Source organism: Rattus norvegicus, chromosome 7 (genome assembly GCF_036323735.1).
Source record: "Rattus norvegicus strain BN/NHsdMcwi chromosome 7, GRCr8, whole genome shotgun sequence".
Taxonomy (NCBI): domain Eukaryota; kingdom Metazoa; phylum Chordata; class Mammalia; order Rodentia; family Muridae; genus Rattus; species Rattus norvegicus.
In genome coordinates, this window is record NC_086025.1 from 45,364,953 (window position 1) to 45,386,026 (window position 21,074).

A 21,074-nucleotide genomic window follows, 5' to 3' on the forward strand; every position below is an offset into this window, starting at 1 on the left:
GCAGCAGTCTGCTTTGAACCTGTGACAATAAGGGGTGTCTCCAGGTACGGATCAAATCTTACAGTTTAAGAGACCCATAGGCTTCTCTCTCATTTTAACAGGTCTAGGCAAGATATTTTATTTTCCATGAAAACTTGCCCCCACCATGACAACAACCAAGGATGGCTTAGGCAAACCTCCTCTGCTTGGTGTTTTTCTTCTGCATCCTAACTAAAAATAACAACCCATAATGCTATGGATTGACATATTTGTATGGCAAGGAAAACAAATTTAGAAAATGTTATTTTGATTGAAATTTAATAGAGTACAAATGTATTTCCAATAGGTTTCTAACCATCTCGTATGCTAACTGCAACCAAATTGTTATTAAATGGAAATTTGGAGGTGGCCACATCAAGCTAGGAAGGAAATAGTTTTGAAAGCCACTTCTGCATTCTCCCCAGCCACAAAAGCGCCCAGCGGCAAGGACGCAGAGTTGCTATCTGTTTGAGTAAGGGAAGGGAACAAACACAAGAAAACAAAACCCTGAACCTTTCCCTTCTTGATCTTTAATGACAGAAGTAGTGTTGTTCACACCTACCAAAGTGAGACTTATGAGTATCCTTAAAGTAGATACCATGTTTGCTATCAATGCACAGTTTGTCTTACCCTTGGGAATTTAGAAGCTTTTCTTGGGATTTAATTAGAAGAACAGATCAAGCCAGGCATAGGGGTTCACAATTTTAATCTTATCACTTGGAAGGCACAGGCAGGTAGGTCTCTGTGAATTAGAGAACAGACTGGTCTACACAGTAAGTCCCAAGACAGAGCTGCATAGTGAAACCCTGTCTCAAAACCAACAAAAGTAAAACAGAAAAACAAAATTAATGGGTCCCTCAAGTAAATACTGGCATCTCCAGACAGAGCTTGTGCACTTCAAATTCTCTTTGTAGATGCTAGTTCTGAAAACTGTTAGCTTTTCTCCCAGAGTATGCACGTACTTTCAGATAACTGTTTCTTCCAGTGGCTGCCTCAGTGCTCTGAGATAGGCAGGCATGCATGTTATGAAGTCCTTCCTGTAACCTTCTCTAAGCATCACTGTTGCAAATGGTAGTTGAAACCAGTTTTCAGAGGGGGCAGGCAGATGTGTGGCATAGTGATTTTAGCTAGATGCACCATTAAGTAACTGAGTTCACAAGAATAATGTTACTCTTTTCAAGATCCTTTAATCTAACTATTCTAATTAGCTTTAAATTAGAATTAACTTTTTAACTATTAATATTAGCTTTATGCCAGCATATCCAACCCTTAATAATTTATTTATAAATTAAGTATTGACTGTCGGAGCTCAAATTCTTGATAGGCAACCTCATTAGAATACAGTTTTGCTTTCATGGTCTTCTTTCATTTACGACTGCAGGAAATGTTTTCTACTTACCAGAGAAGCAAATTTCCTTTAAAATAATTCTATATAAGTTCCAAAAAGGTTAAATAAACAATAGCACTTGTGGCTCTTGAATCTGGTAAAAAAAAAAAAGTGATAAAGTATTGTGAAACAATTAATTGATACTAAGGCTTTCTTTCCAATCCTGGACATGAAAACAGGTTGGAGGTTGCTTGTTACTGTCTTGTCAGGACTACACAAACATTCTGTATAACTGCTAGATCTTCCTTTGGCTTTCAGGTTTGGGGGAATCAATGTAGTTGGTTCATGGAGATGGTAGTGATTACGTGTGGTGTGCTAAGGTTAGAGATTAGGCCTTTGGGATAGAGCCTGATGCTGCAGAAACCCTGACCTGAAGAGTCAGAAGAAAACCAATCATCACAGAGGAGGAAGCCCTGGGCTGAGGAGGGAGGCTGACCTTGTTCAGAGGCCAAAGATTTGAGATGCTGTGACCCAGAGCTACAGATGAGTTTAGGTGCAGTCCAAAGCAAGGCCGATGGTTCATTGTTGACTCTGGCCAACTCTTTGGTTGGGTCTAAATATTTTTCACTAGCCCACTACAAACGCTTATTCAGGTTCTGAAACACATGTGCTTTCCACTTTAACAGGCCATTTGCCTTAAAGGAATTGAAATCCCTACATTCGAACTTGCATACAAGTCGTTAGGAGATGAAAGCATTTGCATTTCTTTAACTGCTGCTCAGACCAATCACTTGGTAATTAATATGAAAGGGTTGACTTCTATGTTCTAATAAAAAGTTGTGCTTATTTTTCAATTAACTACAGGTCTTTAGTATAGACTATATATGATATATAGAGACTATATATGATATATAGAGACTATATATGATATATATCATATACACACATATATGTATCCTAAAAAGACAGAGCCTGTTGCAGGTGGAGCCCTTTAACCTTAAAAGTTATGAAGAATGGAACGCTATATTCAAATGAAGTTTGGACAAGCTGACAGCCCAAGGTTTGAGGTTTCCAGTTTTTTTTTTTAATTGATAGTTTTTGGGAATGGGGCTTAATTATGTTTTATTAATTAACTACTGTCTTGTTTTGTATTATTTTTATGTCCTGAAATAAGTGCTTGGGTCAGAAATGGCATGCCTCCCATTGAAGTCCTCTTGCCCAAATGAAAACCTGAAGATACCAATGAACTTCAAGAGCACTTTTAAGAGCAAATAAATAGACCAGAATATTCTCAGGAAACCAGGGAAAGTCGTTTTTTTCCAAGGTAGGTAGATAAGAGAGCTGACGAGAGTATCCTCAATTCTTTTCTTTTATTCTGTATTCTGTGCACAGGGATTTTATAGTTTAGTGTTAAGAAGATTCATTACCCTGCCAGGTGGTGGTGGTGGCACACGGATCTAATCCCAGTGCTCAGAAGGCAGAGGCAGGCAAATCTCTTGAGTTCGAAGTCTACAGAGTGGGTTCCAGGACAGACAGACAGGAATACACAGAGAAACTGTATCTGGAAAAAGAAAAAAAGGAAAAGAAAGAAAATAAAATTTAGTACGAACGCCACTGTTCTCCTTGCTGTGCAGAGGTCTAACGGTATAATCCTTGGCTCATTTTATGAAGACATGCTATATTTCATGTATGGCACACTCGCTTTTGTATTTCAAAGGAAGTTTTTATCCTAGTTTGGATCTTACTACTATTCCTAAAATTGAAATTCAGAATATTCAGTTCTATAAGGAAGGTGGTTTCGTAAGCATATTTTACTCAATTATTCTAATATAGTCTACGAGAAAGGCAACATGCTAAGAGTAAGAAAATAACTTTCCACTGGTGTATCCCCACCACTGGGAGGCGGTTAGGGCAAGGTTAAAGGAGAATTGCAACTGTTTTCTTTTGGGAGTCTCACAGTCTAGAGGATCCCCAAACTTCCATTCAGTGGTAGGGTTTTATGACATTATAGATCTAGAGTGTACGGAAAGGGAGAGTGTTTAGAAAACACAAATTTAAAGTCTCTTTATGATAATGTCTTTTACAGCACGAGACCTTAAGAAATTTAAGAATTTAAGAAATCAAATCAATCATATTTACTGTATTTTCGGAGCCTAGGAAGTCACGACTTATTAGACAAGTATTGGATAAGTATCAGTCGATGTAACTGCCTTCATCCACATTCCTTTTGAATTCTAGACGCAGCCGGGTCTTCACTCCATAGAAAGCAATGGAGCTGGAACCATAAATCCCTTAAAAGGTCAGAACCAGTTAACAAGGCTGAACTAACCCCATGGGCAGTGCCACACAGGCTGGAAGCGATGAAAGAAGAAGAAATCAAAACAGGCTTAAGAGACAGAGAAAACAAAACAACAATACCGAGCAAGCCTAAGAGGAAAGACATTTCTGCAGTGGGTGTTAGCAGGAAGCCAACGCAATTACCGCAGGTCATCCCCTGCCAGTAGGCGATCACCTCGGTCACTGCCAACAGGGCCGTGGAGACGACTCCGACCCCACTTTTAAAACGGCCTCGTCAGGATCGCCCGGGTTCACCCGAGTTCCTCGGGAAGAGCACCCCCAAGCACCTAATGCGCGACCTGTGCCCACTCCATTCAAATCACGCAGCCAATAGGAAAACCCTCCGCCCTGGGCAGACGCCTCGCGCGGCCGGACCAGCCCCGGAGGCAGGTCAGCCTGGTACCGCCTCGCCGCCCGACGGGCAGCCTCCAGAGCCCTCGGTCCCGCTGGACAACCTTCCTTCCCGGCCTCCTCCCTTCCAGGAGCGGCCCAGCCCCCGCAGCCAGAGCCACACCCGCTTCCCTCCGGTAGCGCCCCCGCCGCACTCGGCCGCCGAGCTCTTCCTGGGCCGGGCCGAGGCGGGAGCGCGCATGCGCACTGACCGCAGGGCGCCTCCCCGGCCGCGATCTCGCGAAGTTACGCTCAGCCGGGCCGCGGCTGACGGGCGGCCGTGCCGGGGGCGGGAGGGCGTCTGTGGTAGGAAGAGAGGCCCGCTCTGCCGGGCTCGCCCCAGTGCTCTGTGGGATACTGGAAGTCTCGAGCGTCTCCTCCCCGGCTCGCGACTCCGCTCCGGCCCGCTCTCGCAGACACGGTCGCACACCCCCCGGCGTCCCCTCGCCTCCCTCGCCGCCGCCCCCTTCCCCCGCTCGCGATAAGAAGAGCCGGCGGCAGGAGAGGGGATGAAGATGGCGGACGCGAAGCAGAAGCGGAACGAGCAGCTGAAGCGCTGGATCGGCTCCGAGACGGACCTCGAGCCTCCCGTGGTGAAGCGCCAGAAGACCAAGGTGAAGTTCGACGATGGCGCCGTCTTCCTCGCCGCCTGCTCCAGCGGCGACACGGACGAGGTTCTCAAGCTGCTGCACCGCGGCGCCGACATCAATTACGCCAATGTGGACGGACTCACCGCCCTGCACCAGGTCTGTGTGCCCGCCGACCTCACCCGGAGCCCGGGCCCGCTGTCGTGCTCGCGCCCGGGCCTCTCAGGGCTCCGGTGCTGAGGCCGGGGGGTGGCGGGAGACTCCCTGCTGCGGGTGAGGGGGCGGCTCCGTCGGCGGAGGCTGGGCGCGGGGCTCCAGGCCCCCTTCATAGCCGCTCGCTCGCTGCCTGTGCAGTTTGGGAGCCGGCTGATTTTCCTGGGCGCGGGACAAAATGGACTGTGGTCCTCTTGGGGCCCCAGGGCCATTTGTGGACATGTGTCTGGTACTCTGGGTCAAGCCGAGCTGGAGTGTAATGTAATGGGTTGTGCCGAGGCCGGGTGTCAGTGATAGACTCGGGGGGTGGGGGAGTTTGAAAATCCACTAACCGGGAGCGGTAGGGATTCTTGTAGCAGATGGACCCCCTTTGACCTGTAGGTGGGCATTGGTCTTGGTGTACTTTTCAGGACTTGATTACAAATGACGATGATAATAATAGTGATCAAGAGCCCTAAAGCCGGGTGCCCTGAGCGAACGATTTCCTGTTTTCTCCTTTATTACTCTTGGTCACTGGGGAGGGGAAAACGGGGTGTAATTAGCTATTCTGTGGTGGCTGAAAGAGAGGGGTTTGCTAGTGTATCAGATAAGGAAGTCTTCCCAAGTGGGCTTGCCCACCTCTTAACTAGAGTCTATGGATTCCTGTACTCGAAGTTTGTCGCAGAGACGCAGATCCATTAGCTCTGGCTCCTGGAGTGTACACCGGGGCTAGGAAAGACAAGAATAAACAATGTGTACTCCTCAAAGACGGTTGCCAAACTTTGATTTTTTTTATTTTATTTTATTTTTTTTTTGTTGGGTGGAGGGGAGAAATGAAGCTAATCACAATCTTTTCTCAAAATGGATGCTTTGTGCATGTTAAAGTTTTATAGTAGTCTGATTGGGATCTCTCAATGTTAGCCAAATAAGGAGAAACTATTGGCAATCCAGAGATAATGTTGCTTTGCCTTTAACAAGCCAAAAGCAACAAAACCCTTAGAGTTCTGCTTGAAAAGCAAGTTTTAAGTGCTGGTAATAGGTGCCATAACATAGATTCTTTCTATTTTCATGTTAAGCAACTTGGAATTACTAGGAAATTCGAGTGAAAAAGGCTTTTCCCGCTCTCTCCCCTTGGTTCTGTGGGAGAGCATAGCTCTATTTTGAATAATAGTGTGGTTAAAAACAGAGGTTGAAACCTAAGGCTTCGCACTTTGTACCTAAACTTTATTATTTTGCCCCTGTTAACTTTATACCTTTTAAAAAGACATGGTATGGAGGTATTTTCCTTTTATTGCTTCCTGCTTTAATAAGTGATGACCATTTAAAGTTTTATTTAATCAAATTCACATATCAAGTTTGGCGTAGCCTATGTTTACAAAGCTGACTGGAAGGACTGAAATGCCTGACAATCTGGAGGACAGATCTGGAATTTAGAATGGCACTGAGTGAAAATATAGGGTGGTTCTTTACTATAATACAAAGTTCATTTGCTTAAAGCTTATGGCACATTATAACTCTTAGATCTGAAAACATGATTTTGAGAAGGAAATCAACTTCAGCATTAAAAAATGGCATTATGTAAAATTAAAAAAAATAATCCCCAAGTATTCTTTCTTGTGTCCTTGGCAAGTTTAAGTGAAAAATTGGTTCCAAGGCACACTACATGTCAGAATAATTGGGTAGTGGTTTATATCAGTATGTTTTCTAAAACTGCTAAATAGAAATGTAGTTTCTTCCCTGTGGAGAATTGTATTGGCTTGGAGGAAGAGGACAATGTCTAATATTGTTTTATGTTGCAATACTAGTTTAGATAGTAGAAAAGACATGAAATTGGCTTTTAAAGGCTTGTGTTTATGTGTTTTTACTTATTTAAAGAAGCCCGACTTAATGAGACCTTCTTGACTGACTGAATGGGTGGTTTGGTAACTATAGGTACAGGCTCTATGACTGCATATTCTGTTTGCGTTGACAAGCACGTAAGTAGATGTGTCTAAGTTTATGCCTTTTTATTTGCTGTTGGCATAGAGCACCTTCCTTAAATCAATGAAGCCAAAGTCCTTAAAAGATGAAGCATTGAGGGGCTGGAGAGATGGCTCAGTTGTTAAGAGCAGTGACTGCCCTTCCAGAGGTCCTGAGTTCAATTCCCAGCACCCACATGGCAGCTCACAACTGTCTGGAACTCCAGTTGCAGAGGACAGACATATACCATGTAAAGGATTTTTAAAAAGCAGCCTTGAGATGTTTATTGTGTTTTCTTTACTGCTCTTATTTATCTTGTTTCCCATTATAACTGTGAAGACAAGGGCTTCTTCACTTTGGGCAAATTCGGGACACCAGTTAGTGAGAGGTGAGAAATGGAACCCATCTCCTCCTCTTGGGATCTTAAGCTTTTCAGAAGTCTCCCAAATGACAAACGATGTTTGTCTTCATTGGCTAACAGTAAAATAAATGACTGATTTGGTGACTGGTCCTTAAATATTTTAATACTCTCAAAAGATCATAAAATAGCTAAAATATTTTACCAGTTTAATTTTTCTTTAGTCTATTCGCATGTTAACTCACCTTTTGGCTGGGTAGAAGAACCTCAGTTTTGATCACAGGACAAAAGCTTTGGTACTTCACATCCCACGGATACACTTAGCACCCTGCTATTTTCTTTACATTTGTAATACAAGCGGTCTGTACTTAAAGGGTTATTTGTTGGTTGAAAGAGCGCTCACTGAAAGCTGTGAAAACCCAGCTACTGCTCTTTATCCTTTGGCATAGAAATGCCATCCATATGGAGAGAAAGCCTTGGTTTCTGGACTCCTCTTCTTCCAAGTGTAGGATACCACTCCGATTTTTCTAAACCTTAGGTCTGAAGTACAATTTCATTTTTGCTGGTTGGCAGTTGTTCACCTACAGAGCTTTACTTATAGCATGTGATTATGCCTGTATTTTAGCATGCTTTGTAAACATTGTCAAGGTTTATAGGGTTATGGATAGAATGCCTTGGGCTGGTCCTTACTGGCATGCCTAAAATGCAAGTGTCAATTTGGAATTTAGCTTTTTATTTTTCACTGAAAAATCTTAACTTTTTCCTCTGTGTCAATTTCTTCAAGTCAATTTTCAGTTCCCATTCTTTTACATCAACCAACTTATTGATATAAAATGTAATATGATATAATGTAATCTTTAGCTAAAAGTATATTATCTTTAAGTAGTCGTATATATTCAGATCTAGTTCTTTTTGCCATAGGCTAGCAACTACTTTGTTTTCACAAAACATTTCTTTAAGAAATCATTACTTTTCAGAAAATTTTTTGTAATTGTAACTGAGTTTTATCATTGTTAACTTTTCTGTGTCTTGAGATTGAGTACAATCTTTTTATATAATCTGAATATTCAGCTCTAGTTTTAAATTATCATGAATTTCACCCTCAAGTTCAGACTAAAACATTGTTGTCATCAATGTCAAGATGAAGTTAAACATTTCAGTTCCTTCATTCATTATCCCTGTGGATATATGTCCACTCAGTCACCTGGCTGTTCCTCGGGGTTACCTCTGTATTACTTCTCTTCTTTGCTACTTTGATTATCAACCTAGTCCAAGCAGTTATACTTTTATACTGGTATTATACTGACAATTTGTTTTTCCAACTTTATATGTGTATGTATATATGTATGCATGCATGCATGTTTCACTCCAGGATGCATATGCATTTAAGAAAAATCTTAGCAGCCCTGTGCTGTGCCTCTCCTCAGTATAGGTTTAAAACTCACTATCATTAGCTTATGCTTCATAACTGTGGAATTGGTGACCTTACTTTCATTAGAACTAGATTTTTAATTTTCTATTTATATGCTTTTAGTCGTTTCCTTTCCTCTTCTAAAATGCCCTTCCTTTCTTTACCAGCTCAGTTTCCTGTAAGGTTCCATCCAACTGCCAATCGCTTTGAACCTGTCTGAGGTAGCTGAGGTAGCAAAGACACATGTACTTCTCTGGGTGCTCAGTACTCAGTGTACTCACGCTCTGGCCGTCTTTATTTAATAACACTTCTTATTACTAGTATCTAGAAGCTCACTGTCTCAAACTTAGAAGAATCAGGACCCATTCTTCCATATATTTATGTTTCCAGGGCCTGACTCACTAACATTTTTATTGAATTGTTTTGATTCCTTTTATAAATCATTTTCATCGTTATTGGTATACATACTTGAAGCCTGCATGTCCAGATATTTAGAATATTGGCCCAATATTATAGAATCAGTGTTTTTATGAAATAAATGAAAAATTTGGAAGTAGATGTTTAGTATATTTCTTTTCATTGGTATGTAAAGTATTTGTAAGTAGCATCCCTTTGTATTAAAAAGTCATAAACCAGCTTCAGGTTTTGGCTGAGTGGCAGAAAATGTATTCAGTTAACACCTTCATAAGAACCTGAGGTAGATTCTCTAGTGAAATCCAAGGCTAAATGGTCAGTGTTCTTTTGTAGTTTTACAATAATACCCCCCCTCTGTTTCCAACTAGACAGACTTGTAGTTAAGCTTAATATGAAATCATTGTGCTCTTAAATACAAGTTCTGTAAACATGTAAGGGATCCATTGAACGCTTCTTTGTAAACATAGGAATCTTGGAGTGTAGTTTTTCCTTAAAGCATGCAAGCCATCAGAAGCAGTTGATGTTGAGTTCCTTGTTGCAGAATAATTCAGGTGCTCTATATGAGCAATCTGTTTTAAACTGAATACATTTTCAGTTTTTAACTTTGACCTGTTTTATTTTTTCATGTTACAGTTTTAGAAACACTTATTGGATTAGTTGTAAAAGTATTAAAATTCATATTAAAATGTATATGAAATTGTTTTTCTGTGTACTTTCTTTAGAAAAGCTATAATACCTTATGCTAATGGCTCATAAAACTTTTATTCAAATCATCTAGAATCCATTTTTAAATTTATTAAACAGATTTCCAAGCCCAAACTGGTCCCTTACTTCACACAGTAAATGGGCAACGTAGCCATATATGGGGTGTGCTGGTACCGCACAGCGCCTACACTGCTGCTGTTCGAATGCCTTCTCTGCAGTTGCTGCCTTGGTGCTTCCTGGCAGCAGTTTTGTGGTCTGACTTTGAAGTGTCATAACCAAGACTGTCTTTCATGAGCTTTAGCTTCAGTGTGATTGCAAACTGTGACTGAGCGTTTTCTCGCAAAGCCAGGTGGAAGCAGCACTGGGTAGCCATAGGAAATTTGCACCATCCCTCTTACCATGTTTCCCATGCTCTATTCAGTAAGAGCAAAAATGCTTCAAAATCTACAGGAATTCGAAGGATCAGCTTTTAGAAACCTTTATTAGGTGTAGAACAAAACATTGTATTCCTACTACAGAGTGCTATTTCCTGACACTCCAAAAGATGCTGCTTTCATTCCTCTGGAGTCTGTTTAAAAATAATAGCCATCTTTTCTTAGACCTTTCTTTTGAAAGTGTATCTCTTTGCATAATCACAGTGAAGGGATGGGATGTTAGCATGCTGATACATTCTTCACAGGATGGAAGACCTCTAACATTTCCTTTCCATTTATTTTAGGTTAGGGCTGACTGTGCAGTAGCCATGACTTACCAGTGTTTTATTGAGAAGCAGTGCTTTAGAAACAGTATCACTTTTAATTCTCACAGTTCCTTCCTGTGCTCAAGGTTGCCAACACAGTGAATTACAGTGAACTGGAATTCTAACCCAGGCCTTCGTCTAGGCCTCCCATCAACCCCACCAGATGGCTTTTTTGGGGGAGGGTAGCAGTCTTTTTATGTAGTCCAGCCGACCTGGAGCTCACCATGTAGATAAAGATGGCCTCAAACTCACAGATTCTCCTGCTTCTGTCTGGTACCCTAACTTAATTAAGTCTGAAGAAAAAAAATTTTTTTAAATATTTCAGTGATTGTGTTAATTACTAGTTGAGAGTTTTCCCTGTAAAAATTAGATAAATGAAAAAACATGAACAGGTATTTTTTTTTCTTAATCTAGTTTTGTTTTAACTAACACTTGGTTTTCCTTTTTATTTTTCTATTAGTGACAGTTTATATCACTACTTTTGCTATGCATATACAGTGATTTTTATACCTAAGTGTACATTCAGTTCTTGGATATGAACTATAGGAAGCTCATATCTGAGATGTTAAAGAAGACCATCCCAGCTGGACATGCACGCAGGCCTAGCTTTAATCTAGCACTCTGGGAGGCAGAGGCAGGTAGATCTCTGAGTTTCAGGGCCACATAATGGGGTCCTGTGTCAAAAGAAAAAATAATCTCAACTTGTCAGCACTCTGCAGCACAATTACTTCAATTACTTTGTGTATAATGATCATTGCTATTTGTAATCAGGGCATGCGATATTATACAAATGCTAACAATGTTATCTAAAATGGTTTCTGAGCTGGTAAAATGAGCTCGTACGTTGTTAGTCATTCTTGACTCTAGTTGGGAGCCTCTTATTCGTAAGAACATCAAGCTATATATTCATCTACGAATTACAGAATGTAGCTGGGTTACGATCCTGGTCTTACTTAATTTGAAAATTATGAAAGGATTGAAAATGTGATTTACTTATTGCTCATAATTGGTCCTCTTATTTATACGAACTTATTTATTTCGGTCACTAAAAGAACAAATCTGTAATTTTGTTTTGCTCCATCAGTAAATTTAAACCAAGTAATTTGATCATCTGGTATGATTTCATAAAGTAATGGGATATTTTAACAACAGAAGGATGTAGCATCAAAATAAAGGGCAGTTGAGATGCCCATGTCAGTCTATAAAATTATCAAGAGGGACAACAGATGCTCTTTGTGCTTTGGTGAGAGTACAGTTGTAGCGAAGGATAAACGGATCCCGTAACACTGCCCTGTGCCCTGCTTTTACCAGGGCCTGTAGAGTACAGAGGGTGGCATTCTATATCAGAGTTTAAGCCCTGTGTTTCTTAGATACATAGTTGGAAACCAGACGTTTATCTGCAGGGATTCAGGGGGTAGCTGGAAGCCTTTGAGAACCATTGGCTCCATATTCATGCACTTCCATAGGTCTTGTGCTTGTTGTTATCCTCTGGAAAGTGTTTCCCAGTTTGTTTTTATTAAGGCACTGCTCAAAACACAAAGTGCGAGCATTTTTGGCCACGGAAGAACACAGATTCTGTGCATGTTCTAAACCATATGTTTGGCATTTAAAGACTACCCGCTATTAGAAGTATATCTTATCTTCAAATAAAATAGAAAATTTCTTAACATAGTTTCCTAAATTGATTCTTTCCTCTTAATTTTTCGTTGTCTGGATTTTATTTCAGTAGGTGCACAGTGTCTTAATTTAAAAAAAAACCCTGAATATTGTAATTTTTAACAGTAGAATTAATAGAAAATGAACTGATAAGTTGTGTTAGCAGCTATATTGGGAATTACAGCATTAAAAATTAAAGCAGGAAAAAAAATTAAAGCAGGGTGTAGTGACATACACCTTTAATCCCAGCATTTGGGAGACAGAGGCAGCCCAGCTCTGTGACTTTGAGGCTAGCTTGGTCTACATAGTGAATTCCAGGACAGTTAGAGCTACAATATGAGCCCGTCTCAAAAAAGAAGTATCAGAAAAGCATATGCCAACAACTTATGTTTAAATATTCATTATTACAGCACAATATCTGTATTTTAGATTTACTTTAAAAGTGGAATCCGTTAGTGATTACCAATACAAGTGTAATTTTGCCAAGTTTTTGTAATTTAGTTTAAAAATGAATATCTTAACAAATCCTTTGCATTCAATTAGGACATGATTTCTGATAACATAGCAATAAAAGTAATTCATGTATTATAGTGATTTAATTACAGTCTTTTCTGAATGTTTCACTGTGGGTCCTCATACCCAGAATTTTCTGACCTCACTAGTGTTTTGGGTGCTTATCTTTTCATTGTTGAGCTGGCTAGCCATAAAAAGCCAGGCTTCCCTTTGGTATTCCTGTCCTCAGTGGCTGCCTGACTCAAATGTTCTTTCATGGGTGGAGACATTCCACGTTGTCATGTGTCATATAGGCATTTCTGAAATGACATCCGCTAGAAACCAGGGAAAGTAGGGAAAGCATTTCTCAGCTTGAGACCTTTTTAGTAATCTATTTAAGTGTGTTGTGTTTGTGGTGTGTGTGTGTGTGTGTGTGTGTGTGTGTGTGTGTGTGTGTGTGTGTGAGTCCGTGGAGAGATCCTTACCTAATAGAAAGCTTTAGCTTGAATATTACTTCATATTCATCTGATTGCTTTTGGTTTAACATGGTCTCCTAAAAGAATTTCAGATTGTACAAACCGTTAACTTTCAGTAGTATTTGATAATAAAAGGAGATTGGATTTGATGAGATGTGGATTGATGCCTTCTTCAAGTTTCGTAGCCATGTAGGAAAGTACTTCTTCACAAACTAATATACAAATATACATGCACATCAATGTATCACTTTTGTGTTGAGATAACATACATATGCACACACATACATCCTTCAGAATTGTTTTAGAAGCAAATACCTGTTCTTTGGAACATTTGTTGAACTCATGGAGCATCAGCTCTAGACCATATTTATGGATATCCTCTGTATTGAAGCGTATTCAGGAAAGTTACATTTTGAAAATACTGATCATTGGAGTTGTATCTGGTGAATTAGATAGATTGTGATAATAATGGTATCAATAACTACATGTTTTCTACAAAGCTTATTTAAAAATTGTTATTACTTATGAATGCTATACATGCACATAAGGTGTTTTGATCACATGCATCCCCTTTCTCTGCTTCTTTCCAGCTTCTCTCATCCTACTGTCACTGTCCCCTCCTAATTACATGTTTTGTTTTTTAAACCCACCAAGCCCACTTAGTGCTTCCAGTATGCGTGTAGGCATGAAGTCTCGTCTCTAAAGAACAAACAAACAACCTGATTCACAGCTATTGACAACTGATAGCTCCTAGCCAGAAATGGGACCTCGTGATCCCTCTCCAGCTTCTGTGAGTTCATGTGTGCAACTGTTCTCTCACATCATGAAAATACTGTTTTCTCTCTTTTTCTTAGCCTTGGGAGGAGGACATCTGATACAGATGTCCTACCACAGACTCTTATCCCTGTTCATTGACTAGTTGTGAGTTTCTACATTGATTGCCATCATTGTAAAACCACGAGTTGAAAGATGTACTAATCCATTGGTATAAAGATAAGAACCGAGGGAGCCGTTTAAATCTGTGTCTGTTTAGCAGGATAATAATCCTGGGTCTTCCCTCAGCCTATGCCCTGTTATCTGGCTCCGTGTGAGTGGAGCCAGGCATGAGTTCCATCTTATGGAGCAGACTCTGGAGCTTATTTTTAATTAGAACGGGATCAGAAAGAGGCCCTGTGAGAGTGAGTCTTTAGTTAAGTCTTTGCACACTTTTCCCACGGTATGTAAATTGTTTTAGAATTTATTATGAATCTAGTATACTCTTTTGTCTGTGTTCTAGGTTTTCCATATAACAAGTCAGTATTACATCTGACAGTTTGAATATTTGTTTATATATGTTTTTGTTCCTAAATAAAGTTTTGATGCTGGTGTACCCAGATTTGGATGCTGTATTTTGTTAAATAATCTGTATAGTTTTTCTTAATATTTTTGAACAGATCACATGTTTCTGTATTCTTCCAAAGTACATTGGGAAGCCAAAACAAAAATGTAGTTTCTATTTTTTTCTTTAAAAATGCCTATTGCAACTTAATCTTTTCAACCACCATTTTTCACATTAAAGTGTCTAAGCTAACTGTATTTATCGTAGACATGAAAAGCTATGAGACATCATTAAGATTTCGGTGCCTTATGTTCTTGGTTTTTTGTTTTTGTTTTGTTTGTTTGTTTTTTAATTTGCTTTTGAGACAAGGTTTCGTGTAGTCCAGGCTGTCCTTGAAATAATCCTGATCCTCCTGCCTCGGTGTCTATCGCCTTTTCATTAACGACATGACGTACATTTGTACTTGTCGTTATATATGCATATTATTACAAATAGAAACGTTTAGGTAATTAAAGCAGCATAGAAAAGAATAGAAGATGTTTAGTGCTAGCCAAACATTCACCTCTTTGAAGTCTAGTAAACACACGCTAATACAAGTGTGTGATCATCTATAAATGGGGTCATACTTAGTTTTCTGATATATAACCTATTTTAAAAAATTACACATCTTTGTTAATCAGCAAATACCTTTAATGGCTGTATAGAATTTTGCTTTGTGCATCTGAATTTATTTTTCTACCAATGAGTGTTTAGTATCATTTCCTCTTTTTCATGGAATAGCATGCAAATATTATACTTTATTCATCTTAACTTTTATATTTATTGGATTACTTCCAGAAAAATGTTATCAAAGTTTTATGTTTTGCACAAAATGCTATATTGCTTTTGTACTTGTGTATAGAAGACATTTTTTCAGTAAAGCTCCTAGCATATGGAATATGGAGAGCTGGCCTTGACCAGATTGCTGATGACACACACATCTGTTAAACTCGGGATGTCATCCTCTATGTCCTAGGAAGACTATTGTTTTATTACTCTGTGTGAAGGTGTAAAATACATTGTATTCATGTAGAGAAGTAGTTGGAAGAGACAGGATAAAAGAATGCTTTCTTGCCCACTTTCTTTTTGGGTGTGTGTGTGTGTATGTGTGTGTGTGTGTGTGTGTGTGTTCGTGTGTGTGTTCATGCACACACACGTGCCCAAATGTAGGTGTAGAAGTTATAGGACCGCTCTGAATGTCAGTGCTTCCCTTCACTTTGTCTGAGGTGGCAACTCTTGCTTCTCCACTAACATGCCAAGTTCTCTAAGCTGGCCTGAGAGTTTCCAGGATTCTCTTGTCTCTCTGCCTGCCAGATCCTCTGAGGAGCGTTGGTATTTCAGAGGTTCATGTTACATATCTGCCTTTTATATGAGTTGTGGGGATTCTGACTGAAAACCTCACATTTGCATGGCAAGTGCTTTTACCCACATCCACATGCCCGGGTCACTTTACATAGATTTAATTCTAGGGGACTGAGGAGATAGCTGCTCTCCTAGAGCATCAGGATTCAGTTCTCAGAACCTGCATGGCAAAGCACAGTTGTCTCTAACTCCAGTCCCAGAGTTCAGTGCTCCCTTCTGGCTTCTGCAGGCCCCAGGCCCACAAAGAGGAACATCGCTTTAAAAAAGATTTAATTGTAATGTTTTAGAAGTTTGAAATACATGTTATTAAAAATGTTAACCTAATCTGCATCAGTGTAATGCCATTATTCATTTAAATTAGAAGTTATCTCCATGCAACAAATATTTAGATCATTTGTGTTGTGTTTGATACTTTTCTTAGCTCTTATCCAATGTCCAGTGCTTTTGATTGGCATTCGTTAACAATAAGAGTTCAGTAACTGAAAACAAACAGAGTTAGATTTTAAAAAAAGGGGGGACAGTCCAGAATATCAAAAAAATTATTTGAGTGATAAATAATTTGTTAATTTATATCTTAACCACTTTTGAACCTGTTTCCCCTGGTTTGTTCTCAGAGTTCTTGTTCATTTTCTTTCTGACCACTTTTCTAAGGATGAATGTTTCTAAGACTAGTTTGCCTAGTTTTCTTGTTTCATTCATTGCTGTAGTCCCAACTATTTTCATAAAATCTGTTCTGCTTTTTACATTATCCAGCTTTTTTTATTTTTTATCATCAGTGACAGCCAAGGCAGGAACCAGGAAGTAGTAACTAAAGCAGAAGCCACGGAGAAATACATGCTGCTTTTGACTTGCTGGGTCGGCTTTCTTACAACACCCAGAGCCACCTGCCCAGAGGTGACACTACCCACAATGGCTTGGGCCCTCTCACATTTATCATTGATTAAGAAAATATACTACAGACTTGCCTATTGGCCAATCTTATGGAGGCATTTTCCCAGTTAAGAGTTCTTCCCAAATGACACTAGCTTTTGTTAAATTGACATAAAACTAGCTAGCACAGTTCCACACTCTATTAAGTTCCCCAACAGTTAATTTCTTTTTCAGTAAAACAGATTCCAGCAGTATTCTATCTTCTACCAAATGGAAGTTGCTTAGGCTTCAGGACAATGCAAGTGAAGACCACAGTGAGAGAGAAACCCATTTCACAGCTCTTAGGATGGCTGAAAGAAAGAAGGAGCATGTTGTCTAGACATGTCAGTTGGAACACGGTATATACACTGTTAGCAATACGGTAAGCCATGTAGACATCTAGACATGTCAGTTGGAACACGGTATATACATTGTTAGCAATACTGTAAGCCATGTAGCCACCTTTAATTAATACATTTTTATTTGTATGTGTGTGAGAGAGAGAAAGAATGTGTGCAAAGACTGGAGCCGGTGTGAAGGACAGTTGTGGGGCATCAGTCAGCTCTTGCCTACTGTGGGTTGAGGCAATCGGACTCAAGCCATAGGCTTGCATGATTTCCCATTGAGCCATCTCAGCAGCCCACGGTTGAAGCAATCTCACTTCTGTATATGGCCTATCACTTCTATACTACATAGATATCTCTTGATTGAAAGCATGTCCACATAAAAACCTACCTGTTAATATTTAGAGCAGTGTTACTCATAATAGCCAAAACAGAATACAAATGTTCCTCAGCTAGTAAGTGGATAAAGGGGTTTATTTTGTTACTAGAATCAGAAGCCTATTCTTCAGCAATAAAATGAATAGGATACTGATAAATTATAAATAAATTTCTAAAACTGTTGAGTGAAAGAAACCAGTCATGCTGTAAATTTTCATTATGTGAAGTGTCTCCAGTAGACCCATCTATGGGGACAGACAGGTCAGCAACTGCTGGAAGCTAGACATGGTGAGGAAAGTATGGTGTTACTGCTAGTGGATAGGGTGAGAAAGATGCTTTAAGAGTGTGTTGATGACTACTCTGAGTACATCAGCAAGGCGGTAGTGGCTCACACCTTTAATCCCAGCACTTGGGAGGCAGAAACAGACATACGCATAGCCTGGTCTATAGAGTAGTTCCAAGACAGCCAAGGCTACACAGAGAAGCACTGTTTACTTTACAAACAAACAAAACAAAAGTGAATCCATCAAATCCCATTTCATTGTATACCTTAATTGGATGGATATATATATATATATATATATATATATATATATATATACACACACACACACACACACACACACACACATATAATTGTATGTTATATGAATTATATCCGACTAAACTTAGATTTTTAGAACAGGAATTGTTTATTAACTACTAGAAATTGGACATTGGCAATCCCAAACCTTACAGAAACCTTGGCATTCGGTGTAGCTTTCATAGCAAACAAGATGGTCAGTGTTGCCTTAGTATAGCTTGTTGTCCACTAGAGTGTATAGGCAGCCATACAGGCAGTTATAAGTCTCTGTCCATTATGTCTGATGACTTGTAGTGGTAGTTCTACAGTCTTACACACTGGTAAGTCCACACTGGAGCCAGGAACCTGAAGTTACCCCAAGATGGGTAGATGAGAGAAGTGTTTGAGAGACGACTTCAGAGAGAGAATAGCATATGCAGAGACTTGGTACTGAGCGAAAGTGTTGAAAGACTTTTATCTGTATAAATTAGATAATCAAATTTTTTCACTTAAAAAAAAAATGCCTTTGCTGCAGTGTGGACAGTGCACTGAGAAAAGAGTAAGGCCAGAGGCAGGGGGATACAATTCAAAGCTGAGTACAAGCTTTCTACAAGAACTGACTTGCAGGCAAGCTTAGTAGCAGTTGGGTTAGAAAACAGATTAGCTACAGGTATAGTTAAGACAAGGATTGGTGAACATATAAAAAAAGATTAAATAATAATAGTATTATAAGACAGTATTATACCATGTGGAGGCAAAGCATTTGTGTAGGACAAAATGGAAATTTTTTTAAATGTTAACACTGACTGAAATAGACATTTTTAAAATTATGTCATCTTTGAAAATTTTATAAGCAAAGTATTAAAAAAAATCTGTTCAGACAAGAGGGAAAATGCCTACTTCTGGTGATATTTTAAGAGTTAAATGTAGATACTTGGACATAATTGATAAGCATCAGTTTGCTAGTTTGTTAAGGGTTGGGTTTATTTCTCCATTATGTTTTCTTTTCACCCTTCTGTTTCCTGAGGAAAGTATTGGCAGTTGGATGGACATGACAGGAGACCTTTAAAGGGAATTGTTTAAGAAGAGAGCATTATGTTTATTTTGTAGCAATTGGCAGGTGGACTCAGTTCAAAACCTAGTTGATTACTAAAAAGGCAGATAGTTTTTTAAAGGATGCTGGATTTTAAAAGATATCATATGATGTTAGAATTGTGGACAATCCCAGGGGAAGAGATGTAGACAAAAGAAAAAAGTCCATAAGGCAGTTTTTATACAGTGAATGCTTTACTTTGTAAACTATATAAAAAGCATTTTAAGAATTGATTAGGAAAATGGCCACAAGTCTCTTAAATAATGTGAATTGTTGGAAAACATTTTTGAACCTGCTGGAAGAAAATGCTTGTTGAGTTCAGGCCCCGAGTTCGGATCCTTAGAGGCTACAGAGAGGGCTGTAAAGGGCTGGGTGTGGCAGTATGTGTCTGTGGCCCTAGCAAGGGAGGCAGGGACAGGAAGATCCCTGGAGCCTACTAGTCAGCCAGTCTCCCAGAAAAGACTGGGTCTCAAAATAAGGCGGAGAGCTGTTAACTACTGAAGAGGACATTCTATATCAGCACCACACACCCAAACTGAAAGAATAATATTGAGACTTACAAATTGGAAGAGGTTTGTGAGACCCCACCCCCTTACTGACTGAATAGTTAGTGGTTGATGGGAGAAGGGTTGCCATTCTCTTTCATGGTGTAGTTCCTGACAGATTGCCTATACTTTAGTAGATAAACTCCATCTATGCTCATGGGTCACACTCAGAGAAGATAGAAATGGGCTGAAGATCTTGGGGGAAGAAGGGTTTTAGCAAGAGGAGTGAGTCATAGAGGGTAAAAATGGTGACTGTCATTACGTGTATGTATAAAATTGCCAAGTAATTTTAAAAGTTATGTTAGAGCAAGAACAGGAAGAAGGCAGTAGTATGACATTTGCAAGTACATTTCTGTATGTGTATTTGTCTTAGATGACTGGTAAAATTCTAGTATCCATTGTGTCCCAGATCATTTTGGAGGAAATTGTATTGATTACTAGGTACCTGTTTGAGGCTTTTTAAAACAAGTTTTGTTGACCTTTTCATAAAGACTTTTATATTACGTGTGTGTGTGTGTGTGTGTGTGTGTGTGTGTGTGTGTGTGTGTGTGTGTGTGTGTGTGTTTGGAGTTTAGAGGACAGCCTATGGGAGTTGGTTCTCTTCTTCCATTTTGTGAGTTCCCAGAGTGTGAGTACCGGCTTAGGTGTAAATGACTTTACCCACTCAGTCAAGTCATTGGTCTGCCCTCTTCCTTTTTTGACAAGGTTTGTAAATTCAAATAAGAGAAATATTGCCAACTAAGTATGATTTCATATCTAGTATAGAACTTGGGTAAGTTCATATTGCCTTTGTTGTTAACAGGACACAGGTCTGTCACAGATGCCAGCCAGGACCAGACAGACTAGCATCTGGATGGCTCACTGCCAGTGTGTTAGGGTTTTGATAGATGATTCTGTGTCAATCCAGACTCCCTGGTTTTTACTCTTGACCCTGTCTTAGCTAGCATTTTAGTCAGCATAGCTCAAGAACATTTAAAAGCCTATAGAAGTGAGTTTTAAATGATAAGATGAAAGAAGGTGATATGTTGTAAAACTACATTGGTTGCCTTTATTTAATTGATTTCCATCTTCTTTTTTGAGATAGTCTTTCCTTAAACCCAGAACTCACTGCTTAACTAAACTCAATCACTAATCAGCTTTGAGTAGTCTTCTTAACATCACTCATGATAAACACATTTAATAGTTTAGAAAGGTACTCTTCCCCTCTTGTATTAATGAATATGACATTGAAGATGGTCTTCGATTAGGTTGTCAAGTTTTCAATTGTAGCAGGTTCTTACCTTCTTAGGTGTGAAAATGAGTATCTGCATCTTGAGGTGTTTAAATGTATAACAGCTTGTTTTAGGCTTGTAAGGATTATTTTATTATTGCGATAAACAAAAGTGGGGTACACTTGTGACTACTATGTTGCAGAGCTCAGAGATGAACTCGGACATAGTGATTAAATGCTTTTGGACTTTAAA

At 39.5% G+C, this 21,074-nt stretch overlaps 1 protein-coding gene across 12 annotated transcripts in view; it reads left to right on the forward strand.

Moving 5' to 3' along the window:
• Positions 1-3,969: 3,969 nt before the first annotated feature.
• The window catches only part of Ppp1r12a (protein phosphatase 1, regulatory subunit 12A), a 111,237-nt gene continuing 94,132 nt past the window's right edge, over positions 3,970-21,074 (forward strand). For 6 of the 12 annotated variants that reach the window (XM_006241308.3, XM_006241313.3, XM_039078253.2 and 3 more), the window contains exon 1: positions 4,313-4,818. In XM_006241308.3, coding sequence (XP_006241370.1) covers positions 4,582-4,818 — 237 coding nt within the window. In that variant the 5' untranslated portion in view covers positions 4,313-4,581. Of the gene's footprint in view, positions 4,819-21,074 lie in introns of all 12 variants that reach the window. The other 6 variants (XM_006241311.3, XM_006241315.3, XM_063262871.1 and 3 more) reach the window with 2 other exon arrangements.